The 23508-nt window shown below is 44.3% G+C and overlaps 1 protein-coding gene across 18 annotated transcripts in view; it reads left to right on the forward strand.

The window, feature by feature from the left end:
- The window catches only part of FHIT (fragile histidine triad diadenosine triphosphatase), a 1850166-nt gene that overhangs the window by 1425514 nt on the left and 401144 nt on the right, over positions 1–23508 (forward strand). For 12 of the 18 annotated variants that reach the window (XM_061618744.1, XM_061618747.1, XM_061618746.1 and 9 more), the window contains 2 exons: positions 2843–2988; positions 5423–5452. In XM_061618744.1, the coding sequence (XP_061474728.1) occupies positions 2843–2988; positions 5423–5452 (176 nt within the window). Of the gene's footprint in view, positions 1–2449; positions 2501–2842; positions 2989–5422; positions 5453–23508 lie in introns of all 18 variants that reach the window. The other 6 variants (XR_009761542.1, XM_061618756.1, XM_061618740.1 and 3 more) reach the window with 1 other exon arrangement.

Consider the following 23508-nt stretch of genomic DNA (forward strand, 5'->3'; position numbering starts at 1 on the left):
ATGCAGGGCAGGAAAGGCTCGGGGGTGGTATCCCAGGTTGGGGTTCGGTCATGGGAGCATCGGTGAAGGAAAGTGGTGGCTGAGTCAAGATGTCTTGCCCAGAGCCTGAGACACGAGATGGAGGAGAGGCTTGGTTTAATTCTCGTTTTATTAGTGTGATGCGTACATCCAAAGCAGTACGCTTTATACACCTGTCTGCTCTGACTCACTACTTGCCTTAACTAGTCTAACTAAGCAGTCTCTGCAGCGTGTGAGGAGAGCTGACTCAGCACTAGAGTCTGGGTGGGCACCTGCTTAAGTAGAGAAGGTCTTTGCCCATAACCAACGGCTCCTCCGCAGTTCCATCCTCTGAGAGTCCTGCTTCTCTCACCTTCTTGCATAGGGTGAGGGGGGGCGAGCCTCCGATGACCCATCCAATGGTGGGAGTTTGCTAGGAGATGGCACGACCTCAGGGAGCGGGGAGCTGGTTGGCAGGGAAGCGTTTGAAGTGCCAGGTGGGGATTCCGGCATGGGTGGGGTTGCTGTGCATGAAAGGTCACTTCCCAATGGCTCAGGCAGGGAACTCGCAGACGGGGCAGGATCTGCTTCGACAGGAGGGATGGACGAGGAAGTCTGCAGGCTGACAGAGCCCCCCCCCACAGCGTCCCCAGGGACCTGGTCCTCATCTGACTCCTCTCCCTGATCTAACTCCCCTTGTGCCTGGGGTGCAGCATCTTCTGAGCCAACTTGGTGAGATGGGTATTGGAGGCACTGTTTTACAGTGGTTCTGATCCTATCTCCAGGGTTTTTTCAGGCAATAGCATTGGGCAATTGTCTTTTGGCCCCCTGGCAGTTGTGCTGTGGGGTGAGACAGGGTACCATCTTGTCCCCTATGCTGATGCTGTTTAACATCTATATAAAGCCCTTGGGAGCAGTAATCACGAGCTTTGGGGCAGGTGTCAGCATTACACTTATGATAGCCAGCTCTATTTCTCTGTAACATCTGAATCGAGAGGGGCCATGCAAGCCCTGACTAGTGCCTAGACTCGGTGGTGTACTGGATGAGGGCCAATGAACTGAAGCTGAATCCTAACAAGATGGAGGTACTGTGGGTTGGTCATTCCTGAGTTCAGATAACTGGACAGTTTCCTGCTTTGGATGAGGTCATATTCCCTCTGAAAGAGCAGGTCCATAGTCTGGGGGTGCTTCTGGATCCGTCTTTGTTCCTAGAAGCCTCGGTGACCTCAGTGGCTAGGAGTGCCTTTTACCAGCTTCAGCTGGTAAGACAGCTGTGGCTGTTTCTAGACCGGGATAGCCTAACCATTGATGTCCATGAACTGGTAACTTCCAGGCTGGGTTACTATAATGCGCTCTGTGTGGAGCTGCCCTGGAGATTGGTCCAGAAGCTGCAGCTGGTGCAAAATGTGGCAGCACGACTGCTCACTGGGGCAGGGTATCACCAATATGTCATCCCACTCTGAAAGAATTGCACTGGCTGCGCTTTAGCTATTGGGCTAAGTTCTAGGTTCTGGTTTTGGTGTACAAAGCCCTATACAGCTTGGGACCAGGATACTTGAAAGATCATCTTACCAGTCAATCACTATGCTCTGCAGGCGAGGGTCTCCTGCAGATACCATCTTATCAGAAGCTCCATTCCAGACAACATAGGAAGCGGACCTTTAGTGTAGTGCCACCTACTCTTTGGAATTCCTTCCCCTTAAATATTAGACAGGCACCATCTCTGTTATCTTTTCAGCACCTGCTGAAGACCTTCCTCTTTCAACAAGAGACCTTATCCCAGTTTGCGTCTGTGCTGGAATAGCTTTTAAAGATGTTTTTAAAGCTTTTTAAAAGAGATATTTAAAAGATGTTTTGTTTTAACATGGTTTTAAAGATGTTTTGTTTTAATATATTTTAAAGTCTGTTTTTATGATGTCTTAAGAGTGTTTTTAGTGTTTTTGTTTGCCGCCCCGGTCTCCTACTGGGAGGAAGGGCAGGCTATAAATTTAATAAATAAATACATACATAAATAAAACATGCTTAAGCCCTGTGAAGTTATAGCTTTGATTATGGAAGTTGTCTAATACAACTGCTTTGTCACAGCAGTATATAGTGACGTCATCAAAGTTCACAATCACCTGGTTCAGAATGTGAATTTATTCAGCTCATAATGTGGGCTAAGCTTAAAAATGAGTGTCATTTTTCCAAGAAGATCATCTTCTGACTGGAATATAAAAGGGGATGCTGCACATGTGTGTTAAATGAGTTCTCAGCTATTCAAAACGTTCATCTTTTTTTATCCAAGTCTTCAACACTAATCACACTTCACACAGAGCATTGTGAAATTCCTCCAAAAGCTGACTTTTCAGGCTCACGCTGCCATTTATGAAGCTTGAAAAGTTTGAAATGGAGTCCTCGACCAAACAAATAATTTGTTCAGACAAATAATACATAGATCTTCTTTCCATAGGTGCTGAGTGTCCATGTCTTCCCCTGAGTTCTCATCAATATCACAGAACTTGTGAGTATGTGGATACAAACACACAAAAGATTCTGAGCCCCTGCTTGCTTCACCTACCCCCACTAATCCCCCTTGCCATCCACCTCCTTTTAGAGCTCATCAAGCCACCCAGACCCACCTTTTACACCTGTCTGCCTCTGTGTCCCTCCTCTGTTGCCCCAACAGCTCTCAGAAGTCTGTCATCATGCTGTAGTTCACAGTGCCACCTGTCGGCAGGCAAGGGAACTGCTGTGTGATGACATGCTTATGCAAATACAGAAGGAGAATATAGAATTCTGTAGGAAATTGAATGTTTTGAGATGGAACAATATGTTAGTTGTGCCTTAACTTTATACAAACCAGATGTTCTCATTTGCCCTCTCCGTCCCGTGGAACGCTTCCGTGATCTGCACCCTGAAGAAGTGGCTGACTTATTTCACACAACACAGCTGGTTGGAAATGTGGTGGAGCAACATTTTGGTGGAACTTCACTTACCATTTCAGTTCAGGTTAGTGAATACTTCCATTGTGCCTTCTTTGTAGCAATCTTCCCCAACCTAGAGCCCTCCAGATGTTTTGAACTACAACTCCCATTAACTGTGCTGGATAGGACTGAGTCCATAACTTCTGGTGGGCACCAGGTTGGGGGAAGGCTGCTTTACTGTTTGAAGAAGCTTTGTCCTGTAATCCAGTAGCAAAGGGGGACATATACAACAACAGAATGATACATATGGTACTGATCTTTACTATCAGGTATTAAATGCAGCAGGTCAACAAAAAATGACACAGATGAGGGAGAATGGTGGAGCTTCCCTTTTGCCTCTTCAGTTGTTGCCACTACAGCTTCTGTGCCACTACCACTCAAAGGGAAGGGAAAGGAAGGGGGATTGTGTTTGGGGCTGTTTTGGTGGGAATGGCTTTGGGGCAGATGTGACCAGGGCAACAGTATCCTGAAGCCCCAGATTGGCTTATGAAGTTCCCCAGGTTTTCCAGGAGAAAAGCCATCTCACCCATCTCTACTGAATACTTGATCTTCAAAGGCAATCCAGCACAATTCTGACTCAAAAGCACACCTTGTACCTTCTCTCCCCTGATGTGACTGAAGTGCCTCAAACAGCTCTAGTCACTAGCATAAGCCCTCTAAGCACCAACTGGCCCTTGCCATGTAATTGATGGCTGTGTGTTCACAACATCTCCATCACCATTAGTCTCAGCTACTGCCTTTCAGGCTTTCACTGAATGCATGGCTAGTGGTGATCTGGCTTGTGCTAGCTGACACCATGCCTGACTTTCATGCATTCAAGAGTCCTATGCATATGCATGCATCCATACATGAGATCTTGTACCCTCAAAGCATAAGGGACTAAGAGGTGATTTATAAAGAGGTAAAGATTTTAATAAATTAATGAATTACACTTGTGGGTGTCAGGGATAATGGCAGTGGGTGCAATAGCCCCCTGTTTGCACCTGTGAGCTGGGGCTGATGGGAGTTGTAGTCTAAAACATTTGGAGTGCACCAGGTTGGGGAAGGCTGAATTTAACTAAAAGTGGGTCTTTAAAACCTGCTTGGAATTTGTCTCTCTACAGAATTCCCTTTTCCCCTTCCCACTGAAATGACACCCTTGTCTAGATTCTGGGGCACAATGGCAAATAACCTTATTCAATTCAAGGTACTTACATTAGTGTTTAAAGCCCTAAATGATTTAGGCCCGAAATATCTGGAAGATTGCCATCTTCCCTGCAGACCCTCTTGAGTGTTAAGGGCAGCAGAATTGGCCTTCTTGGTAGTGCCATCACCCTCTGGGGTTGATGTGGGACTGTGATGGCCTGGAAGAGGGCATTCTCTGTAGCAGCTCCCCATGGAATTCCCTCCCCACAGAGGTATTTCTGGCACTTTCATTATGTAGTTTTCATGAGATGGTGATGACACACCTCTTTATCCGAGCCTCTGATATCTGAGATATAGGATTGTATTCAACTAAGTGCTACATAAAGGAGAACCATTTAAATTAATGAACCTAAGTTAGTTATCTTTAGTAACTTTAATGGGTCTACTCTGAGTAAGGTCCCATTTGGATTATACATTTAAACAGTATCATATCACTTTAAACAGTCATTGCTTCCCCCAAAGAATCCTGGGAACTGTAGTTGAGAGTTACTAGGAGACCCATAGTCTCCTCACAGAGCTACAATTCACACGGTGGTTTAACAATCAATCTCTCTTCCCAGGAAACTGGGAAATGTAGCTCCATGAGGGGAAACAGGGGTCTCCTAACAACTCTCAGCACCCTTAACAAACTACAGTTCCCAGAACTCTTTGGGGGAAGCCATGACGGTTTAAAGTGATATGATACTGCTTTAAATGTATAGTGCAGATGGGGCCTAGGATTACTGTTGAATATCACCCAAATATTTAAGGAACCACCGTATTCTCTTGACAGTGCTTTGTTTTAACTGATTTTAATATTGTATTGTATTATATCATGGTGAAAGGTGGGTAAGAAATCTAAATAAATAATATCTAAACAATAACACCCTGAATCCGCTGGTCATCTCTGGAACCTCAGTCCTTTTGTGCAGGGACAGCCTATTTGCCCTACTTTGTCTGCCAACAGCTAACTTGTATTTTACAAAAGCACCCATCAATCTTGATGAGCACCAAGATTGGGATCATCTGCAACATGAAATGGCAAGGGCTGGGGGAATAAACGTGCTAGTGTTTATTTCTCTCCTGTCCAACTTTTCCTATTTGATCAGGACCTGAAATAGAAAGGTGTCTGTTCCCAAATGCTTTTGGCGCCAAATCATACCCACGAGAGTGCTATAAATTAATGCACAATGAAATTGGATTTAAATTATTAATGGGCGATATTTTTGAATACCCAGGAGAGGCTCACTGGCTGCTCTTATCTCCATCTCCTCCCCCCCCCTTCTTATCTACAGGATGGTCCTGAAGCCGGACAGACTGTGAAGGTGAGTGCTTATTTTATTATGCAGAGTACAAATTAATAAGAGACAATTATGAGAACTAATAAAACCAGTCAGCTGCTGCACATTGCAGCATTGCTATTTTATCCTTGAAGCTGGAGGGATCCTGAATTTTCTATGTGACTGTAAATAGATTGATTGAAATGGAATGGTGCAATATGGTTACACCTCATCTCCTTTTTTTAGTCTTAAGCAGTAACTCTTGACTGTTGGTCGATGGAATGGTTCCATGTCGCACATTGCTTTCTCTTGGGTCTGTGACTTCCTCGGCTGGGCAGGGATCTTAAGAGCCTGGCTGGACCAGACCTTCAGTCCAGCTAGTCCAGAATCCTGTTTCTTGGAGTGGCTAAGCAGATGCCTCTGGGAACAGCCTTTCCTTCCTGGGTGTTCGCAGCATAAGAAGTAAACTGTCTTTGAACATGGAAGTTCAGTTCAGCTGTCATGATTAATACTTACCCTTCATATGATTGCACAATCCATTTGTGTGTGTGGCTGTTGCCATATCTGTGGTTGTGAATTCCAGAAATTAAGTGTTGTTATTGTGGAAATAAGTGCTTTCTTTTGTCTGAACCTGATTGAGAATCAATTGTGTGACCTTGAGGGCTAGTATTATGAGTAGGGGAGGAACTTCCCCCGCGCCTTGATTTGCTCCAACAACAAACAACCCCCTCCCTTCCTTTACCCAAATATTGGCTGAATATACACCATATATTCAGAGCACATGACATCCCCCCCAAAATCATGGGAACTGTAGTTTGTTATAGGTGCTGGGAACTGTAGCTCTGTGAGAGGTAAACTGCAATTTCCAGGGCTTCTTTGGAGAAAGCAATGTGCTGTAAATGTATGGTGTGTACACAGCCCTTGGCTAGTTTCTGAGTATGCTAAGTGGTCAGGACTTTGGTCTAATGACTCTTATGTGTTATCACTTAGTGACTTGCAGACAGCTGAACTTTTGAGATGATTCCCTTTAAAAGTTTGAAATTTGCAAGAAGTTTGAAATTTGCAAGAAGTTAGGAAAGATCTGTGCATGGTGTTTGGTCTGCAACACCTGTTCTGCACATGTGAGTCATCACTTGATGTTGCAGTACCATGTGAAACCTTGATGAACAGCAAAATACACCCACTGTTGTCTTTAACCCCTCAAGGGTTATGGCATCTGAGACTGGGGAAAGAGAAATATCCCATTTGTGCATCTGATGCTGTCTGCTACTGTGGCTAAGTGGTAAAGGAACTGCTGAGTGGTGCTTGCAGTGTTGGTCAGAGTGAGTGTCCCCCCGTTGCCTCCACGTTACTTTTTTATCAGACTTTGTTTTTTGAAAACAGAAAACATCAGGAATGCAAAAGGGAAGGAGCCTCACTGGTGCAGTGCCTGGTGCAATGAGCCACTGGAGGGTGCTGCTGTCAGTCTGTGCCTTTGGGAAAGGGCCCTAGCTCAATGATTGAGCATCACTGAGGTTCAATACTCAACATGCCAGATAGGTCTCCGAGAGACTCGTTATCTGAAACCCTAGAGAGCTGCCTCCAGTCAACATCAGCAATATTCAGCCAGATGGGCCAATGGCTGACTCAGTATGAGGCACTTTCCTATGTATGTTCTGGTCCCTTTAGCTGTTTGGCAAAAGGCTTTTTCTCCCTGAATCTTGAACCCTTGTCCAGGAGGGCTGTGTGCGCTTTCTGCTGGCATCCTGTGGGTGCTTGTGTTGTATATCTTCTCCTTCCATCCCATGTGTGTGTTGTGCTTGTTAACTGTTGTGCTTGTTAACTGTTGTGCTTGTTAACTGTTGTGCTTGTTAACTGTTGTGCTTGTTAACTGTTGTGCTTGTTAACTGTTGTGCTTGTTAACTGTTGTGCTTGTTAACTGTTGTTTGTGAGGAGCATAAGAAGATTCGACCTTCTGTGTGCTGGGATTCCTGGTATTTGCAGAAGCAGGACCATTGCTGATGTGCCACTGGAGGTGTTAAAATGATGAAGCTGTGATATTGTCTTGTGTGTGTGGTGATACAGGAGACGTGCTGGGGACCACGTCCCTGTTGTATTGAGTTCATCCTCTGTGTGCATGTTTTTTTTTCTGATTGGTGGGCTCTGGCAGTGTTTCCAGGGATTTTTAATGCCATTTTTGTATTTTCTGGTTGTGTGTTTTTCCCTTCCCTTCCCTGGCTCACCACGCATTGAGTGTGGCAACTGTTCCATGGGCATAGCAGCGGTATATCTCTAGTCCCAGTGTAATGTGAGTCTAGGATTTCTCAGTTAAAGATCCTGTTATGGTTGATTAAGATAACGTTAACAGCTGACACTAGCAAATGGAAGCAATTCTCTTCCTTTCCCTTTGCTACATTGACCTTAGCTGAAGTATACTTTTTGCTACCTTCCAAGAATAGCTAACAGGGGTGGAGGAAGAAACCACTGCAGAGCGGAGGTTGTGGAGGACTTTTAGTGCACCTCAGGTGGATTGACAGGGCAAAGATTCACAGATCTTACTGAGGAAGTCCAGCAATGAAATTCCATTCCTTTTTTTCATAACCCATCTCCAACCCTTCCCATTACTGATCCTGACCTTGCTTCTCCCTGTCCAATCCACTCCTGTACCACATTGGTCTCTTAAGATCTACTGCCATCACCATAGTGTTTCCCTGATGACTTCACCTAGCCACTGAGTATCATTTCCCTCCCTAAAGCTTACTTATTGCAGTGCAGTATGCCAGAGGTCACCAGTACCTCCTATGGCCCCTGGAGAAGATTTCAGTAAATGTCTCCTCAAAAACCACAATGCACAAGAGGCCATTTGCTCTTCCTGCTGAGTTCCTGTTTGCACTGGTTTGGCCTCTATTACACTAAACCTGCCCCCATACACATGCCCATATTTCATTGAATTCCCACCTTCTCTTCCATTCTGAACAGAGGAGAAGTTCAGAGGGCTTCTCTCTGTGAGCGAGCATAGCAGTGGCGGATGCAGTTGCCTTTTTTCTATTGTTGCAGAGGAATGCTTGCAACATTTTCTGTTACTGTCTCTTTAAGATGCAGCAGCCATTTTTGTTATGCTACACACTCCGTGGCACCCATTTTGTGAATGGCTGCCATGACACCTTCTCAGAATTCCAAATGTGCCCACTGACCTAAAAAGGTTGGTGACCTTTGCTGTATGCAAATTAATCTCGCAACGTAGGCAGTTGGGCACCAATTCCAGGAACACAGACTGCTTCCCCTGTCTCAGTCCAGGAACAGACACCCCTGTTGCCTCTGTTCTCAGTCCCTTTCATCATTTGGAGGAATAGCACAAGTTACCAACACCATGCAGAGGCTGATACCCACATTGTGGCCGACTCTCCACTACTGCCATAAAGTGAAGTGCCAGCCACCAAGTCCTTCTGGAGGATGGCATGGCAAGTTCCCACACCATTGCTTCCACCTGTGGGATGTGGACAATGGTGATGTGAAAACTTCTCTTCTTGGTTGCCAGGCCCAGCCTCCAAGGTGTCTTCTGTATCTTTAAAAGTTGTGCAGGGGGAAGAGAGAATTCCACCTTCTGGTTTTTCCCATTACAGTGTTGCAAGAACACCAGCACTTGGCTGACTTTCTCTTATCCTAAAGATACAGGATCAGTCTCAGGCCCTGAACCTGGCAACCCTAGTGCCAGATTCCAGAATAATACAGTAGCCAGCAGCATATTATGGTGGTTGCAGAGGTAAGTCATTGCACAGAAACTGGTGCCGGTGGTCTCTCTCACAGCAGTGCTTCTAATGTGCTAAGACTCTGTCACCTCTTGAGAGAAGGATGTTGTAGTTGCCTAGGCATCACACACTCTCAAATTATCACTACAGGAGTTTGAAGGACTGAGTTTATCAACTAATAACAGTCTGACCCATGCCAATTTAAATACACAGCATGCTATGATAACCTCACTGTTGGCCTGTAGGATTACCTGCAAATATATTCATGGACAGTGTTAGTTGGAAGAAATGCTCCCTTGATTAGCTATCAGCAAGCATATATTTTGCTTTTAGAATTAAAGGAAAAAATTGATTTTCTATTGTACAAGAGGCAAAGGCCACTAGATGTGTGTGTAGCCAGTGAATTTTGAAAATACGTAGACTTCTTGTCCAATTAGTTTAATAAATGTAATGAGAGGACAATGACCCACGGATGTTATTGCCAATTCCTGGATTTTCAAAATTACACACTTTGCCCTTTATAGATATATTAGCTTCTTTGTCTCTGTGTATTTTTCCACTTTTCCAAAAAATGAGAGAACACTGTAATTTGTGACAATTTATTGTCCTTATGTTGATGATGTGGTATTTTCCTTTTTTTAAAAAAATGCAGACCCTGAGTATTTTAATAAAATTAGGTGCATTCCCAATACATTTCTGATTCAATTACTGTAAATCGCAGTCCGAAAAAGGGCCGGCTGAGTCACTGCTGGTGCACCCTAGGGATCTTGAAGCTTAAAACCAACCATAGGAACATGAAATCACATCTTAAATTGCAATTAAAATGTGTGTGTGTGCATCTCTCTCTCCAGCATCAAACACTTTCTTTGTACAAAAAGACAAAAAAGATAGTTCATAAAAAGCAAAAGGCATGCTTATCCTTGGAAAAAGAATAAATGTAATTGTTCATGCTGATGGATATAGGTTAGGCATCACTAACTAGGCCAGTTCTCTCCTCTCTGCATATTCTGCAGCACTGAAGTGGACTGAAGGGAAGAAGACAGAGATACCTCCAGTGGTGGCTGGTGCCTGCTAGACCTGGTAGGGCTTTTAAGAAGTTATGGGGGCATGGCCAAGTTGTCCTGGTTTTCTCCCCATCCTCCCTTGCAAAAACACTGTCGACACTTAAGCATTGCTGTTTTACAAATAGTTAGCACCTCACTACACTAAAAAAAAGTCTTACTTTGGTTTAGAAGGGGTCCCTGCTGTCACAGGTGCTTCTCTGCTGGGAGAAAAGTTGTGCAACCTCCAGCTGTTCTGGTTCTCTCCCTATCCTCCTCCTTTACAAAGAAACAGGGGACACGTAAACATTGTTGTTTTATTAATATTTAGCACCTAAGTGTTGGCTCAGAAAGAGTCCCTGCTGTCACAGTTTCTAGTGTGGATTTATGCCGGAATTACTGAGTACATTACTCAGATGTAAGGCCCCACTGAATTCTATGGGGATTGCTCCCTGGTAAGTATGTACAGGATTGCAACATGAATCAGTTAGACTGAAAGGTGCCACACAGGACTATTAAAAGCGACCCCATACATTACCAGATCTATTGGAAAGTATTATCCCCCCCCCATCCACCAGCTTATTCATTTCTACATCTTTCCAGTATGTGGAATAAATTACAGAAATTTCCAAGGTTAAAATCACTACTCAGCTATGAAATTCACTGTGTGACCTAGAGCCAGGCACCGTTTGTCAGCCTAATCTACCTCATAGAGTTATTGGGATGATAAAATGGAGAAAAGGAGACATATGAATGTTACCTTGTGCTCCTTGGAATAAAAGTGGGGTGGATATAAATGTAATACTGATAAATAAGGAACAGGCCAGGCACCAGTGAGTGGCCAAGCTGGGCACTGGCTGAGGGCCCTGCTGCTGGGAGGATAGGGCTCCAGCTCCACAATCCCTGCCAGCATAGGTTGCAGGCTGCGACTGGACAGTGGTGTGGATTGCAGAGCAGGAGCGTCACTCTCCCAGCCAACGACACCCCCACATGTGCATACAGCCAGCAGGTGCTTAAAAATGCCTGGTTGCTTCAGCTCCCACATCAGCGCACATGCCTGCCATCACCCAAGATGACAGTGGGGGCATCAGCATACATGCACGCGCGCACACACAGGCAGAAAGGCAGGAGCTTGTGGTGGGATGCTGCTTGAGGGTCCTCAGTGGGCTGGTGCTGGACCTGATAAGGAATAATTTTTTAAATAAACCATTTCCAGCCTGCTTGTCCCTGATTTTGAATTGGGGGAGAAGTGGTGGTGCAGGTTTGGAATCATGAAAAAAACCAACCTAGAAGTCACCAGTTTATAGTGTAATCCTCACCATGTCTACTCAGAAGTATGTCCAAAGGGGTTTACTAAGATTGCAGCCTTAGCAAGGGGAACAAAAACTGGACTGGAACAATAATCCACCATCTCCTTACAACTTTCCAATGGCTCTCCTGGGCAAACACTTACAGGAGAGAAAGGCAACCATCCCCACAATCCTCCTCTCCCAGGCAAACAAACTTGCAGAAGAGGAAACTTGCAGAAGAGGAAGGGACATGGGAGAGCAGAGATTTATGTCCACAATATCCTCCCCCTTCCAACTTTCTAAAAACTACTGTGAGCAAACAGACTTGCAGAAAGAGGAGTCTAAGTGAGACTACAGGAGATGTACGTACTGCAACTTCCTCCTAACTTTCCAAAACTCTGTGTGAGCAAACAAGCTTGCAGAAGAGTTTTTCATTCAATAAGTCACCTCCTTTCAGTGAAATCCTAGCCATGTCTACTTAGAACTGAGTCCTATTTAATTCAGTGGGACTTACTTCCATGTAAGTGGGGTTCAGATTGCAACTTTAGCAAGGCAGCAATGCTGGACTGGAGCAATGATCCACCAGCTCCTACCAACTTTCTGACAGCAAACTTGTGGGCTTAGAGAATAGAAAGGTGGATGGTGCATTAGGAGAGTAGAGAATTATTGCATCCTCCTACTCCCAACTTTCCACAAGCCTTTAGGAGTAAACACACTTGCAGAAGAGGAGGACAACTGGCAACCACATGGAAGGTGAGCATGCAGGGAAATTGAAAAAACCCACTGACCTTCACCAGCTACCCATCCCCAATCCATTAAGTGCAGAGACCCAGGCCACAGTTCACCTTTTCTCCCAATCCTCCTGTAGCCAATTCACAAAAATAAATGCAAACAGGTTAAGAAGTACCAAAAAAATAGATAACTCTTTAGTATAGAAAGAGATTCACACTGTCTGTTGCTGCTTTCTCTCTGTGTGTACTATTAACAAATAGTAATTTTAAAAAATCTTCACTCATTCACTTTGCAGCCCAGCCCTGCAAGCAAAACAAGCTGTTGCAGCAAAGCACACGTGAAGAGGCAGGCTGCATTTCTCTTAACTGTTTGCCCATCCATTCCCAGAAATAAATGCAAATAAAAAATAGTCTCATGTTTATTATAGAAAGACAAGACTGAGACTCATGCTATGTCCACCATTTTACTCTTACAGCTCTCAACATGCTTAGAACCTATGATTCTAATATAGGCTAAGACAGTTCTTGATGCAGCCTAGACTCCTCCCTAATTTGCTATAGTGGCTGTGTTAGATTGGCCTCATAACAAATGGTGTACTGGAGCCTTCCTAGGAGGGCTGACAGGCAGGCAGACCAAAGACAGGGGCCTCTCTGGCATAACTACACTTTTGGATTAGGGTTGGCTGAGTGGTGCAGAGAGCTGATTGGCCAGAGAACAAGAAGCTGATTGGCCAGAGAACAGCAGATTGACAGAAATGTTTGCAGAGCTTCTCTGGGTTCAAATAGAAGAATAAAATGTGCGTGAAACAAGAAAGAGCATGTGGCTTTGAGATATTTGGGATTAAAAAAAAATGACATTCTCATTGGAAGGGCTGTGTCTCAGTGGCCCTTCCTCCGCTAGATACCCTCTTCCCTTTTTTCACAATGTCTTTCTCAGAGCTTGGAAGTAACTCGTTAGAAATAACGAGTTACTTTTAATTAGTTACTTTTTTGCGTAACGAGTGGGTAACTTAGTTACATTTTACTTGTAACAGAACGAGTGGTAATTTTATTACTTTTCAACTGTAACTATAACTTTCCCGCATTACATTCGGACGTTACTGGGGGGGGGACAGGAAGTCTGCTCCTGTGATTGGTGAGCAAAAGACATGTGCCTCACACTAGGCTTCTGCGCACTGTTGCTTTTCCCTCGTGCTCTGTGTTAGGAGGCATGAGAGAGGAAGTGGAGAGCCAGACCGCGCTGGAGGGCAAGGCAGAAGCAGAAAGCAGAAGCAGAATGGAGGTGAAGAGCTGAGGTGAGTGACGATGGTGTGTGTGCGTGCGTGCCCCCACTGCTCGTTCTGCCACCTTCCTTCCCGCCTGCTGCCTCCTCTCCCCTCCTGCTTGTCGGTGGCTCCCCCCCCGCTGCTGCTTCCCACACTCAACCTTTTTAAGGGAACATTTTCAGGCAAGCACCACGTCGATAGATCTCAGTAGTTGAATCTTGAACAAAACGCACGTTCTTGTCAATTGCAAAGTGAAACTGACGAAAATGTAAGATCGCCTCTCCTGGAGGTCTCCCCGGGCTCATTCCTGGGCGGCGCGGCTAACAGGAAAGGGGGAGGTGAGACTCTGCGTTTTGGTCTCTCCTGCAAGAAACACGCAGCTGATGGGATTATTTCTGGGGCGAGAGAGGTGCAAGGGGTCAGCTTTGAGTTGGGGGCTGATCAAGATAAGTGGCTTAGGAAACGGGCACAGGCTCCCCTTCTAGGAGTAAGCTGATGAGGCCGGGAGGCAGCTTCTGGGTGCAGGAATTGGTGGGAGTCCCCCTCGTGCACACAGTCCATCAGTTGCCTGCCTATAGGGTGGTATTCAACAAAATCCTTGGGCCAGCAGAACAACTCCAACTAGTGCAAGGGGATTTCCCCCTCCTCTCCCCCACATGTGCTTCATAACAACCCCAGATCTGCTCTGGAGGGTGGGGTAAATCTCAGAACAAATTTAGGGAGTGCATGGGAGAGAAGGAGTAAACGTTCTGTTGTGCAAGTAAAAGTCCTTGTGCTGACACAATGCTTGCGATAGTGCTACACTGAGTACAGCCCATAGTATAGTTTTCAAAGAATATTAGCAGTTTAGCTTTTTAAGTAGAGATAAATGCCCTGCCACTAGCAGAAATAACCATTAAAAGGTTTTGATCAGTGGATAAAAGTAATCACTCATCAGTTTTTGTGATGGAATTTTAGAGTTCAAAGACCAAAACTCAATTATAGTCCATTTGCTTATATTCACTCTTAGACATTCCACCAAAACTAATAAACTATGAGGTTTCTTGGCTGGAAGAAGGGAAATATTGGTGCAAGAAATTAATGCTGAGTAAAATTTACTGAGATATTTGTGTATTATCAACACACACACAAACACACGCACACACATACAATCTGCATTTGAAGAGAAAAGACTGAGTAGCTGCTGCATGAGCCAAGAAAAATGCTGCCTTTTTAGAACTGATGGCTTTGCTGAATTTCAGAAATGTGTTTGAAATCAGAGAAGTCTGTTGATTGGGAGGTTATAAAAAATAGATGGGAGAAGACATGACTTAGACAATTTCAAGTCTCTCCCTCTAACAGCTGCCCTTTGCTGTGACCCTGACCTTTAGTTTCATCATGCCAAAAGTCCCTTAAATATTTGTTCAGATATTTTGGGAATAGGCAGGTAACAGCTATGATGTCTGCTCTGATTAGTTTCCAAGCTGAAGAATATGATATTAAGGAAAATATAGTATAAGAATTCCTAGGGACTCATTATTCTGGAAATAGTAAAGCATTCATATGTAAAGTGCATGTAGAGATGTAGCATTATAAAAAAATACTTTTTACTAACCAAACAATTTGGTGCCAGAATAACAGGAAACAAATATTACATTTTTAGCCTCATCCCTACATCTTTATTTTCTAGTGGCCTGTATAATTAGCTTTGAGTGTTATAGTCAGGTCTGTGGCTTCCTTTGGAATCAATCCATCTCTTGTTTGGCCTTCCTCTTTTTCTACTCTCTTCTGTTTTTCCCAGCATTATTGTCTTTTCTAGTGAATCATGTCTTCTCATGATGTGTCCAAAGTGTGATACATAGAGATCGGGAATACCATGGTCTGAATGATCCTGACTTTAGTGTTCAGTGATACATCTTTGCATTTGAGGACCTTTTCTAGTTCTCTCATAGCTGCCCTCCCCAGTCCTAGCCTTCTTCTAATTTCTCGACTATTGTCTCCATTTTGGTTAATGACTGTGCCAAGGTATTGATAATCTTTGACAAGTTCAATGTCCTCATTGTCAACTTTAAAGTTACATAAATCTTTTGTTGTCATTATTTTAGTCTTTTTGATGTTCAGCTGTAGTCCTGCTTTTGTGCTTTCCTCTTCAACTTTCATTATCGTCATGATCTGTGGGTGGGTAGGAGGCAACAAGGGAGGAGGTGGAGAGTGAGACAGGGTGGAGTGGAGAAAACAATTGTTTTAAAAAATGGAGTGGAGGGGAAAAGGAGCCAGAGGTCAAGAACATGGATAAAGGAGGAGAAGGAGGCAGAAGCAGAATGGAGATAAAGAATTGTGGAGGTGAAAGATGACAACGTGTCTGTGTGTGTGTTTGCACTTGGCCCATAAAGTGGCCTCCACCACCCTCTCTGGTTACTGTGCTGCATTTGCAGTATTTTACCTTTTTTGCATCTCAGGGGAAAATGTTTGCTTGGGTGAGTGTCCCTTAGTTGGTGGCAGGGCAGGGTCCGGGAGGTGGTTGAGTGAGAGAGATTATGCTGGCTGGCTGAGTGGGGGGGGAGGGGGGTTGCACTTGGATGGACGTGCAAAGATCTGAGTAGTGGCCTCTGCCTCCCTCCCTTACCAGTGGAGAGACCACCATTGCTATAAAAAGAATTATTCTACTCCGTCTGTATGTGTGTGTGTTTATTTTTAATGTTGTTTTAGGCTATTTAGATGTGCAGCAGCCAAGGCCAGCACCTTGTAGACTTTTTTTAAAAAAGTAACTGAAATGTAACTGTAGTGATCACTTTTGAGAAAAAGTAAAGTAATCAGTTACTTTCAGAGCAATTGTAATTGTAACGGTAATTACTACTTTTTTGGGCCATGTAACTGTAACTGATTACTTTTTAAAAGTAATCTTCCAAGCTCTGATCTTTCTTTCCTTTTTCCTCCTACTTGAGCTAGCTAAGCTCTCATGCCACTGAGAGAGGAATGAGAAAGACACTGTGTGTGTGCGTGCGTGCGTGCAGAGCAACCTTCACAGACTCATTGTCAATTCACTTTTAGAACTAAGCCACAAGTAGTCACTGAGTGGGAGCCAGATGTCAAGCTAGACATCAGAGCAGCGAGCTCAAACCAGGAGTAAGAGCTGAGAGACCAGAACATGGAAACAAACATTATAGCTTGGGCCTTTAGACTTTTTCTGGTGAAGGAGATTTAGTGGCCAGCTGGGTAGGCAGAGTCATTCCGATACCTGGGAACCCCTTCTTAACGAGATGCTCCATTCTGTAGTCTTGGTTCACCTGCCTGGGCATCTGTGTTCAGACCTGGGAGCTGTTAGTTCTTCTAGCTCTAACAGCTAGCTATATATCTTGTTATGTTGAGGGATAAAATAACCAGAACAAATGCACCAAGAATACACTGGGGTTTTTTTTTGTGTGTGTGGGGAATTGTTTGTTTTGCTGTATTATGTTGAAGATATCCAAGTGCAAGCCTTTAAACTTTTTTCATGTATCTTGCCTGTTTCCACACTGAAACCTCCCTACTACAAATGTCATTGAAGCTTAAAATGGCACTCCAGGTGGTTGAACTGGCTGGCCAGCCGTCATGCCCCCAGAGTCCATCAGTGGCCAGGACACTGAGGTGGAGGCTACAGTGTCACCAGCATAGGAGTTAGACCAGATTCTTGCCTCTGAGGCCAATGCTGGTGCTCAGGGAATTACTGAGCCAAAGGCTGGCTGGCAGGAGCCCACTGAACCAGATGCCACGGTACCAGGGCCTACAGAACTGGAGCCAGGATCCCCCCAGGTGCCTTGCCCTGGGTTCAGGGAACTGAGTGCCTCCCACACTACTTGCCAGTACTATGGCACCGGGAGCACACCAGGCAGGAAAACTATAGAATGCAGAGTGCCCATCTTCAAGCAAAAGGGTTAGCTCTTTAAGAGACTCTAGTTCTCCAAAAGGGGGAAGAGCCTAGGAGAGGTGGGCTGGAGGCTGGGGTTTAAAAGGGCTCAGTTCCTCACTAGGAGCTCTCCATGGTGCTATGACAACTTCATGGGCTCCTTTGCGGGACCAGAACAGAACCCCGGGCTGCTCTGGGGGATGGGACGTTTTCTCCACTTAAAATGACCTAGAGAACCTGATTCATTTAGAGTGTGTACAGCTGGGTGCTATTGAAAAAAAAATATCCAGCAGAGGAATTTTATCGAGGGAAATAAGTCTGAGGAAAAGTTGCTCTGCTTTCTTTCCTAAACTCAAAATCAAGACTATGATGGCCATAAATGAAAATAACATTCATGTCCAATTGGAGTTCATATTTAAAGAAATGTATTTGCACTGCTCTGTACTACAACCACAAATTTATGCTATTGTTTAAAAGAGACTCTGGTGAAGAGATACAATATGCTTCTCTGTTAATGGATGCACATTAGTCTAGATATATTTTGTCCGATATAAATGATGGGAAAAGTGGAGTACCGATGTGTGAAAAAACAACTCTGTGCTGAGGTTTGATTGCCATGGGTTTGACCCCTCTTGCTGACACCATGAGGGCTAGATCCCTTCCTGTGTTCACAGCAAGATAAGTGGAATGTAATCTACATAGTTCTGAGTGTGACTTGAATTGCTCTTGTGTGTGGAGAATATAGTGTTGAAACAGATTTTGTATTTTGGCCTTGGAAGGGGATCAGTCAGAAGTGGCTTAACAGATGGGGCAGAGCCACTGTGCTACCTTCCTTACGGCTGGTGAGCTGTGTTGCGTCCTGGCAGGGGCGACACAGTGGAGAGGCTGGTGCAGTGCAAACACACCAGCAGGACTGCCAGATTGGCTCCACTGGTGCATTTGCATCACATCAACCTTCCGGCCACCTTGCCCCTCCCCCTCTCCCAACTGGCCAGCAACAGGGACTAGGGATGGAAAGCCCTGTCCATCTTGGTTCTCCACATTTCTGCAGCAATCTGCAATTTTTTTAAAAAAAACCTCATGAAAATTCTCCAGCGTTTTCGTGAGAATTTCTCCTATGAAGCACATTTTTGTATGCAGTTTTGACTAATGTACACATTTTTGCAAGCAATTCTCCTAATAGCAGCAGCGTCACTAACGGGTGGGCGGGGGGGTGCGGACCTCTGGCGCGCGCCCTCCTAGGGGCATGGACAGGGGTGGCTGGTCTGGCACTCCACGCTGATGATCTCTCCCAGTGATTAAATCCTGGAGTCTGGACCCTGAGGCCCCGCCCCACGGGAGATCATCCAGGCCGCTGGCGCCCTTCCCTCACGCGGCACCTCCAATGATGTCTAAGCACACGTGCCGTGCCGCACAGGCCGGGCAGGCAGCTCAGCTCTCCGCCGGCCCTCAGCAGCGTCTGCCTGTCCCGCTTCTTCCTGAACCTGGTGCCATCTGCAGCCTAGGGGCGGGACTGGGCGGCTCTGGTGTCACCCCCTCCATGGTGTCACCCGGGTGCGGCCCGCACCTGCCGCACCCGGCTGGTGATGCCCCTGCCTAATATAATGCATTTTTGTAAGTTCTTTTCACCAATATATTCATTTTTATGCACACTGTCCCCTAATGTATGCATTTTTTAAAACATTACTTAGTAATGAACTGCATTGCAAAATTCAGGTAAGTGTGGATTTTGAAGGATGGTTGTGTTTCAGTCCTCATCCCTAATAGGGACCCACTTGCAGGGAAGCTAGCATAGCAGCTCTGCCCCATCCAGCAAGCCACTTCTGGGAACTGTGAATAACGATAGTGGTTTTTTAATTGTATTTTAATTTTTCTTTTATTTCTTATGTTGTATTACAATTTGAATTCTGTGGAACACAATAAAATTCAATATTATGCAATATATAATATATACAGCAAAATAAAAATAAAACACAAAGAAATAAAAGAAGCAGCAACATACAATTAAAAACCATACAGCATGAAGCCTAGTGCGTTACAAGTGCTACAATAGGCAGGAAAAAATCATTAAATGGTACTCCAAGACCCTTAGCAATTTGTAAGTGGCTCGTGGGAGAAAATTGTTTGGGAACCACTGCTTTAGAGGCAGTGTACCATAGTCTTTGAGTGTGGGGTGGGGTCATTGCTCATTGGTAGAGAAAATGCTTTGCATGCAGAAGGTTGTACAAATGTCTGTATTAATGTCTGGATTTCTAGAGCCTCTGTGCAAGAACAACCATTCAAAACATGTTGGCTTTATATAAATCACTCTCCCTTCTCCCTGTGCATCTTTCCCTTGCTTTCCCTGTGGTTAGTGCCTTCCCACTTTTCTTTCCCTTGACTCCTGAATTGGATCAAGAGGTAAGGCATTGCCAACCAAAACTCCTTCCCCTTTAGCTACAGACTATTGTTAATTCTTGACATTGCACACTTGTTCCAACAAAAGAAGAGCTTAGGCTCAGTGGTAGAGCACATGTTTTGCATGCAGAAGGCTCCTAGGTCAGTCCCTGGCATCTCTAGGTAGGACTGGCAGTGTCCCCTGCCCAAAATTCTGGAGAGCTGTTGCCAGTCAGTGTAGACATACTGAGCTAGATGGGCAATCTGATTTGGTATAAGGCAGGTTCCTAATATAACTTGTGCTTACTTCTAGCTTTTGGTAATTAGGGGGACAAGGAAAAATAGTCATGAGCCTGAGCCTTTGTAGCACTTTTAATGTCAAATCCATTGCCTGAAATTTGCCAGCAGCCCAGAGGTGGTTGATAGGTTCTTTGTGACCGATTCATATCCAGATATTTTGGTTCAAAAGTTGTGAAGTAATTGTCTTCCCCCCCCTTCAAGTCTTTAGCACGGAGCCCCTTGGTCATCTTCATGTTTATATTAGACTTGTGATTTTAAAATCACAAATATGGGAAAGTAATATCAAAATATTGTATGTTATCTGCTGAATGCTGCAGTCAGTGATACATGTTCAAGTGAATCCAATGGTTGGATGTATCATAACAAAGGTGAGAAGATCTAAGCACCTTCCTTCTTGAGTTCCATATGTTGTCACTTGCAAATTCAACAGAGAACTGAGTTTGATGCTTGTAATGTGGTGCAGTAATTTCTGTGCCAGATCACCTATTAATTATTCTAAACTGCAAAGATTGTCTTTCCACCTTTTTTGGTGGGCATGTTTTTCTTTCACAGATGCTTCTTTAATGGGGCACTAAATCAGTACACCTGGTTGGAGTTTTGTTGGAATCTTAACCTGAAGTCAAATGTCTCTGTAGAATGAACCCCTTTTAGCCTACAGCTGATACTTTCTCATTTTATTTTCTCTCCTTATTCCTATTGTTCCTGAGGACTAGAGGGTTTGAATATTCAAAATTAATCACATCACAGCACGCCCTGATTGCATCAGAAGGATTGCAGTCATTAACAGCAATGGTATGTTAATGCATCTGGGCTTCCTGTGGATTCATATACTCAAACCTTGGGCTAATAAACCATGAAAGCAACCTTTTCAGTCATTTCAATGAGAAATAGAAATTGCAGCTAGGGAAAGATGTAACCCCTTGAACCCCCTAGGTCACCCTAAGCATTCTCTCACTGCAGACATAGCTACATTAAAAAGAATGGTTAAGGCAGCTGAAAAAATAGTTTAAGGCTGCTTATACACCGTACATGCTCTGTCTCCAATGTCAGAGGCAGTATGCTTCTGAATACTAATTGCTGGAAATGGCAGAAAGGGAGCGTTCACGTGCTCAGGTCCTGCTTATAGGCTTGCCATAGGCATCCGGTTGGCCTCTGTGAACAGGGAGTTGTATTCAACTAAGACCTACTCAGAATAGATCTACTGAAATTAATCAAACTAAGTTTGTCATGCCTGTTAACATCAATAGATCTACTCTGAGTAGGACTAACACTGAACACCACCCAGGATGCTGGACTAGATGTGTCATTGGCTTGATCCGGCAGGCTGTTCTTATGTACATTTAAAGCACACGGCTTCCCCCAAAGAATCCTGGGAACAATAGTTTAAGGATGCTGGGAACTGTAGTTTTGTGAAGGATAGACTACAGTTCCCAGGATTGTTTGGGGGAAGTCACATGGTTTAAATGTGCTTTAAATGTATGGCCTTCTAAATGTCCCAAACCTTCTGATGAGCCTAGAAAGCTAGAAGGTAAAAGGAATGAGACATCATATATGAAAATTATTATACCAGGCTACTGAAAACTATTACTGAAAAGTGGCTCCCTGTAATTGCATTGTGTGTCCTGCAGAAGCCTCAGTGGAACTTTACTTTCCTGTGCTAATCTGTCAAAAGAAGCCAGGGCTCAAAAAAAAGTTGCATGCTTCCCTCATCCTTGGCTGTCTTTGTCAATCAGGACAAATCCCAGCTAGGTTTCCTTTATCCATACAAACCTGACATTTGCAGCTGAACACTCAAGAGGCTTTAAATGCTGTTGCTTTGGCTGCAAGTGCCTGTTTCCTCCTGGGAACAGGTATGCACAGCCAAGGCAGAATTGAACCCAGTCTTCCTACCCATCAGCTTATTTTATGAGCTGATTGACTGGTGAGCAAGATGTTCCCTGTCCCTGCTTGAAAGATTCCATAATCCCTGGCTGCACACATGCTCCCATGACAGGAGAGGCCTCAAGTAGGGCATCTGCTGGACATGCAAGGATTCCAGTTTGGAGATTGGGTAGGAATGGAGGAATCTCCCGATACAGTTTTTCTCAATTTCTCATTTTCCCAATCTTAAATTCAGTTTGCCACATTTCTGCATCTGTTTGTATGTTGTTTTTTAAATTCTCATCAAAATTAGTCGGCACACTTTTGTATGTGGTTTTGTGTAGTATACACATTTTGCATGCAGTTTCCCTAATATGCATTTTGTATGTTATTTTCTTTAACATATGCATTTTTATGCATACAATCCCCTAATATACCTATTTTTGTACACACTTTTGGATTGGAGAACTGCATCACAAAACTCAGAGAAGTGCCAAATTTCAAAGGATAGCTGCATTTTGGTTTGCTTATTGTTTGGGGAAGTGCAAATTTGGTAGGTTCACATTAAAATGCAAAGAGAACTTAATTTCTCCACTTTCAGTTAGGTTTCAGTGAGAGTGAGGCTGTTAAACTGGGGATACTTCTCTTGCTGTGATTTTATTATTTATTTAGAATATTTATATCCTACTTTATAGCCTTGAGAGGCTCTCACAGCAATTTACAAAAGAAATCATCCCCAAATTATATCCAAGTCTGGGAACAGAAATGTCCCTATGATGACAGGATCACTGGCATTGCCTGCCCTCCATCTTGGGGTTTGTGTGTGTGTTGACCTCTGACACAAGGGAGTGGGACTGAGCAGTTGGACCTTGCTGAGCCCAGGATAGAGGGCAAGTCTTCCCTTTCTGCAGTTGGTGTTGACAGGCAACAGCTCCCACTGATTAATCCAAGCCATAGAAGAATCTGAGGATCTTATAATGCTCATCTCAAAGAAGAGGCAAACATGTTATAAACGTAGCAAGATCATATCTGGTCTGAGCCTGCAGAGCTTCACTGGCATTTTTACATCAATAGAATATTCCCTGTGTGCTGATCAGCACTGAGAATACAGTTGGGTGGGCTTCGCATCCCAGCGCTTCGCTTCCCGGCGTTCCGCTAATGTGGCAGTTTTCATTCCCCATTTTAAAGCCGCTTTTGTGGCATTTTGCGGCATTTTTGCAGCATTTTCGTGCAACGCACCCCATTATACTTGATGGGGTTCCGCTTTAAGGCAATTTCCTCTTTACGGCAGGGGTCCGGAACGGAACCTGCCGTATAAGCGGGGCCCGCCTGTAGGTGGATTCACTGGGAGCTGTCCCACACCTCTATAAGACAGCAGTGATGAAATGAAAAGGGAGATGATATTTTGTCTTCTACAGGCTAGGTTATACTGTGAAGTAGTATTAAAATACTGCTACTCCACACTGTGTCCAGTCTAGGTTCAGAAGGAAGTCTCACAAAGTTGCCTATTCTTTGCATCTTCTAGTTATTGTCATTAGAAAAAGGCAGATGACCTTCTCCCTGTCACCATCCCTTAATACTAGAAGCAGCATTTTTTAAAACACACACACACACCTTTGTTTGATGGCTGCAGGAGACAAAAGAAAA

Source organism: Rhineura floridana, chromosome 3 (assembly GCF_030035675.1).
Source record: "Rhineura floridana isolate rRhiFlo1 chromosome 3, rRhiFlo1.hap2, whole genome shotgun sequence".
NCBI lineage: Eukaryota > Metazoa > Chordata > Lepidosauria > Squamata > Rhineuridae > Rhineura > Rhineura floridana.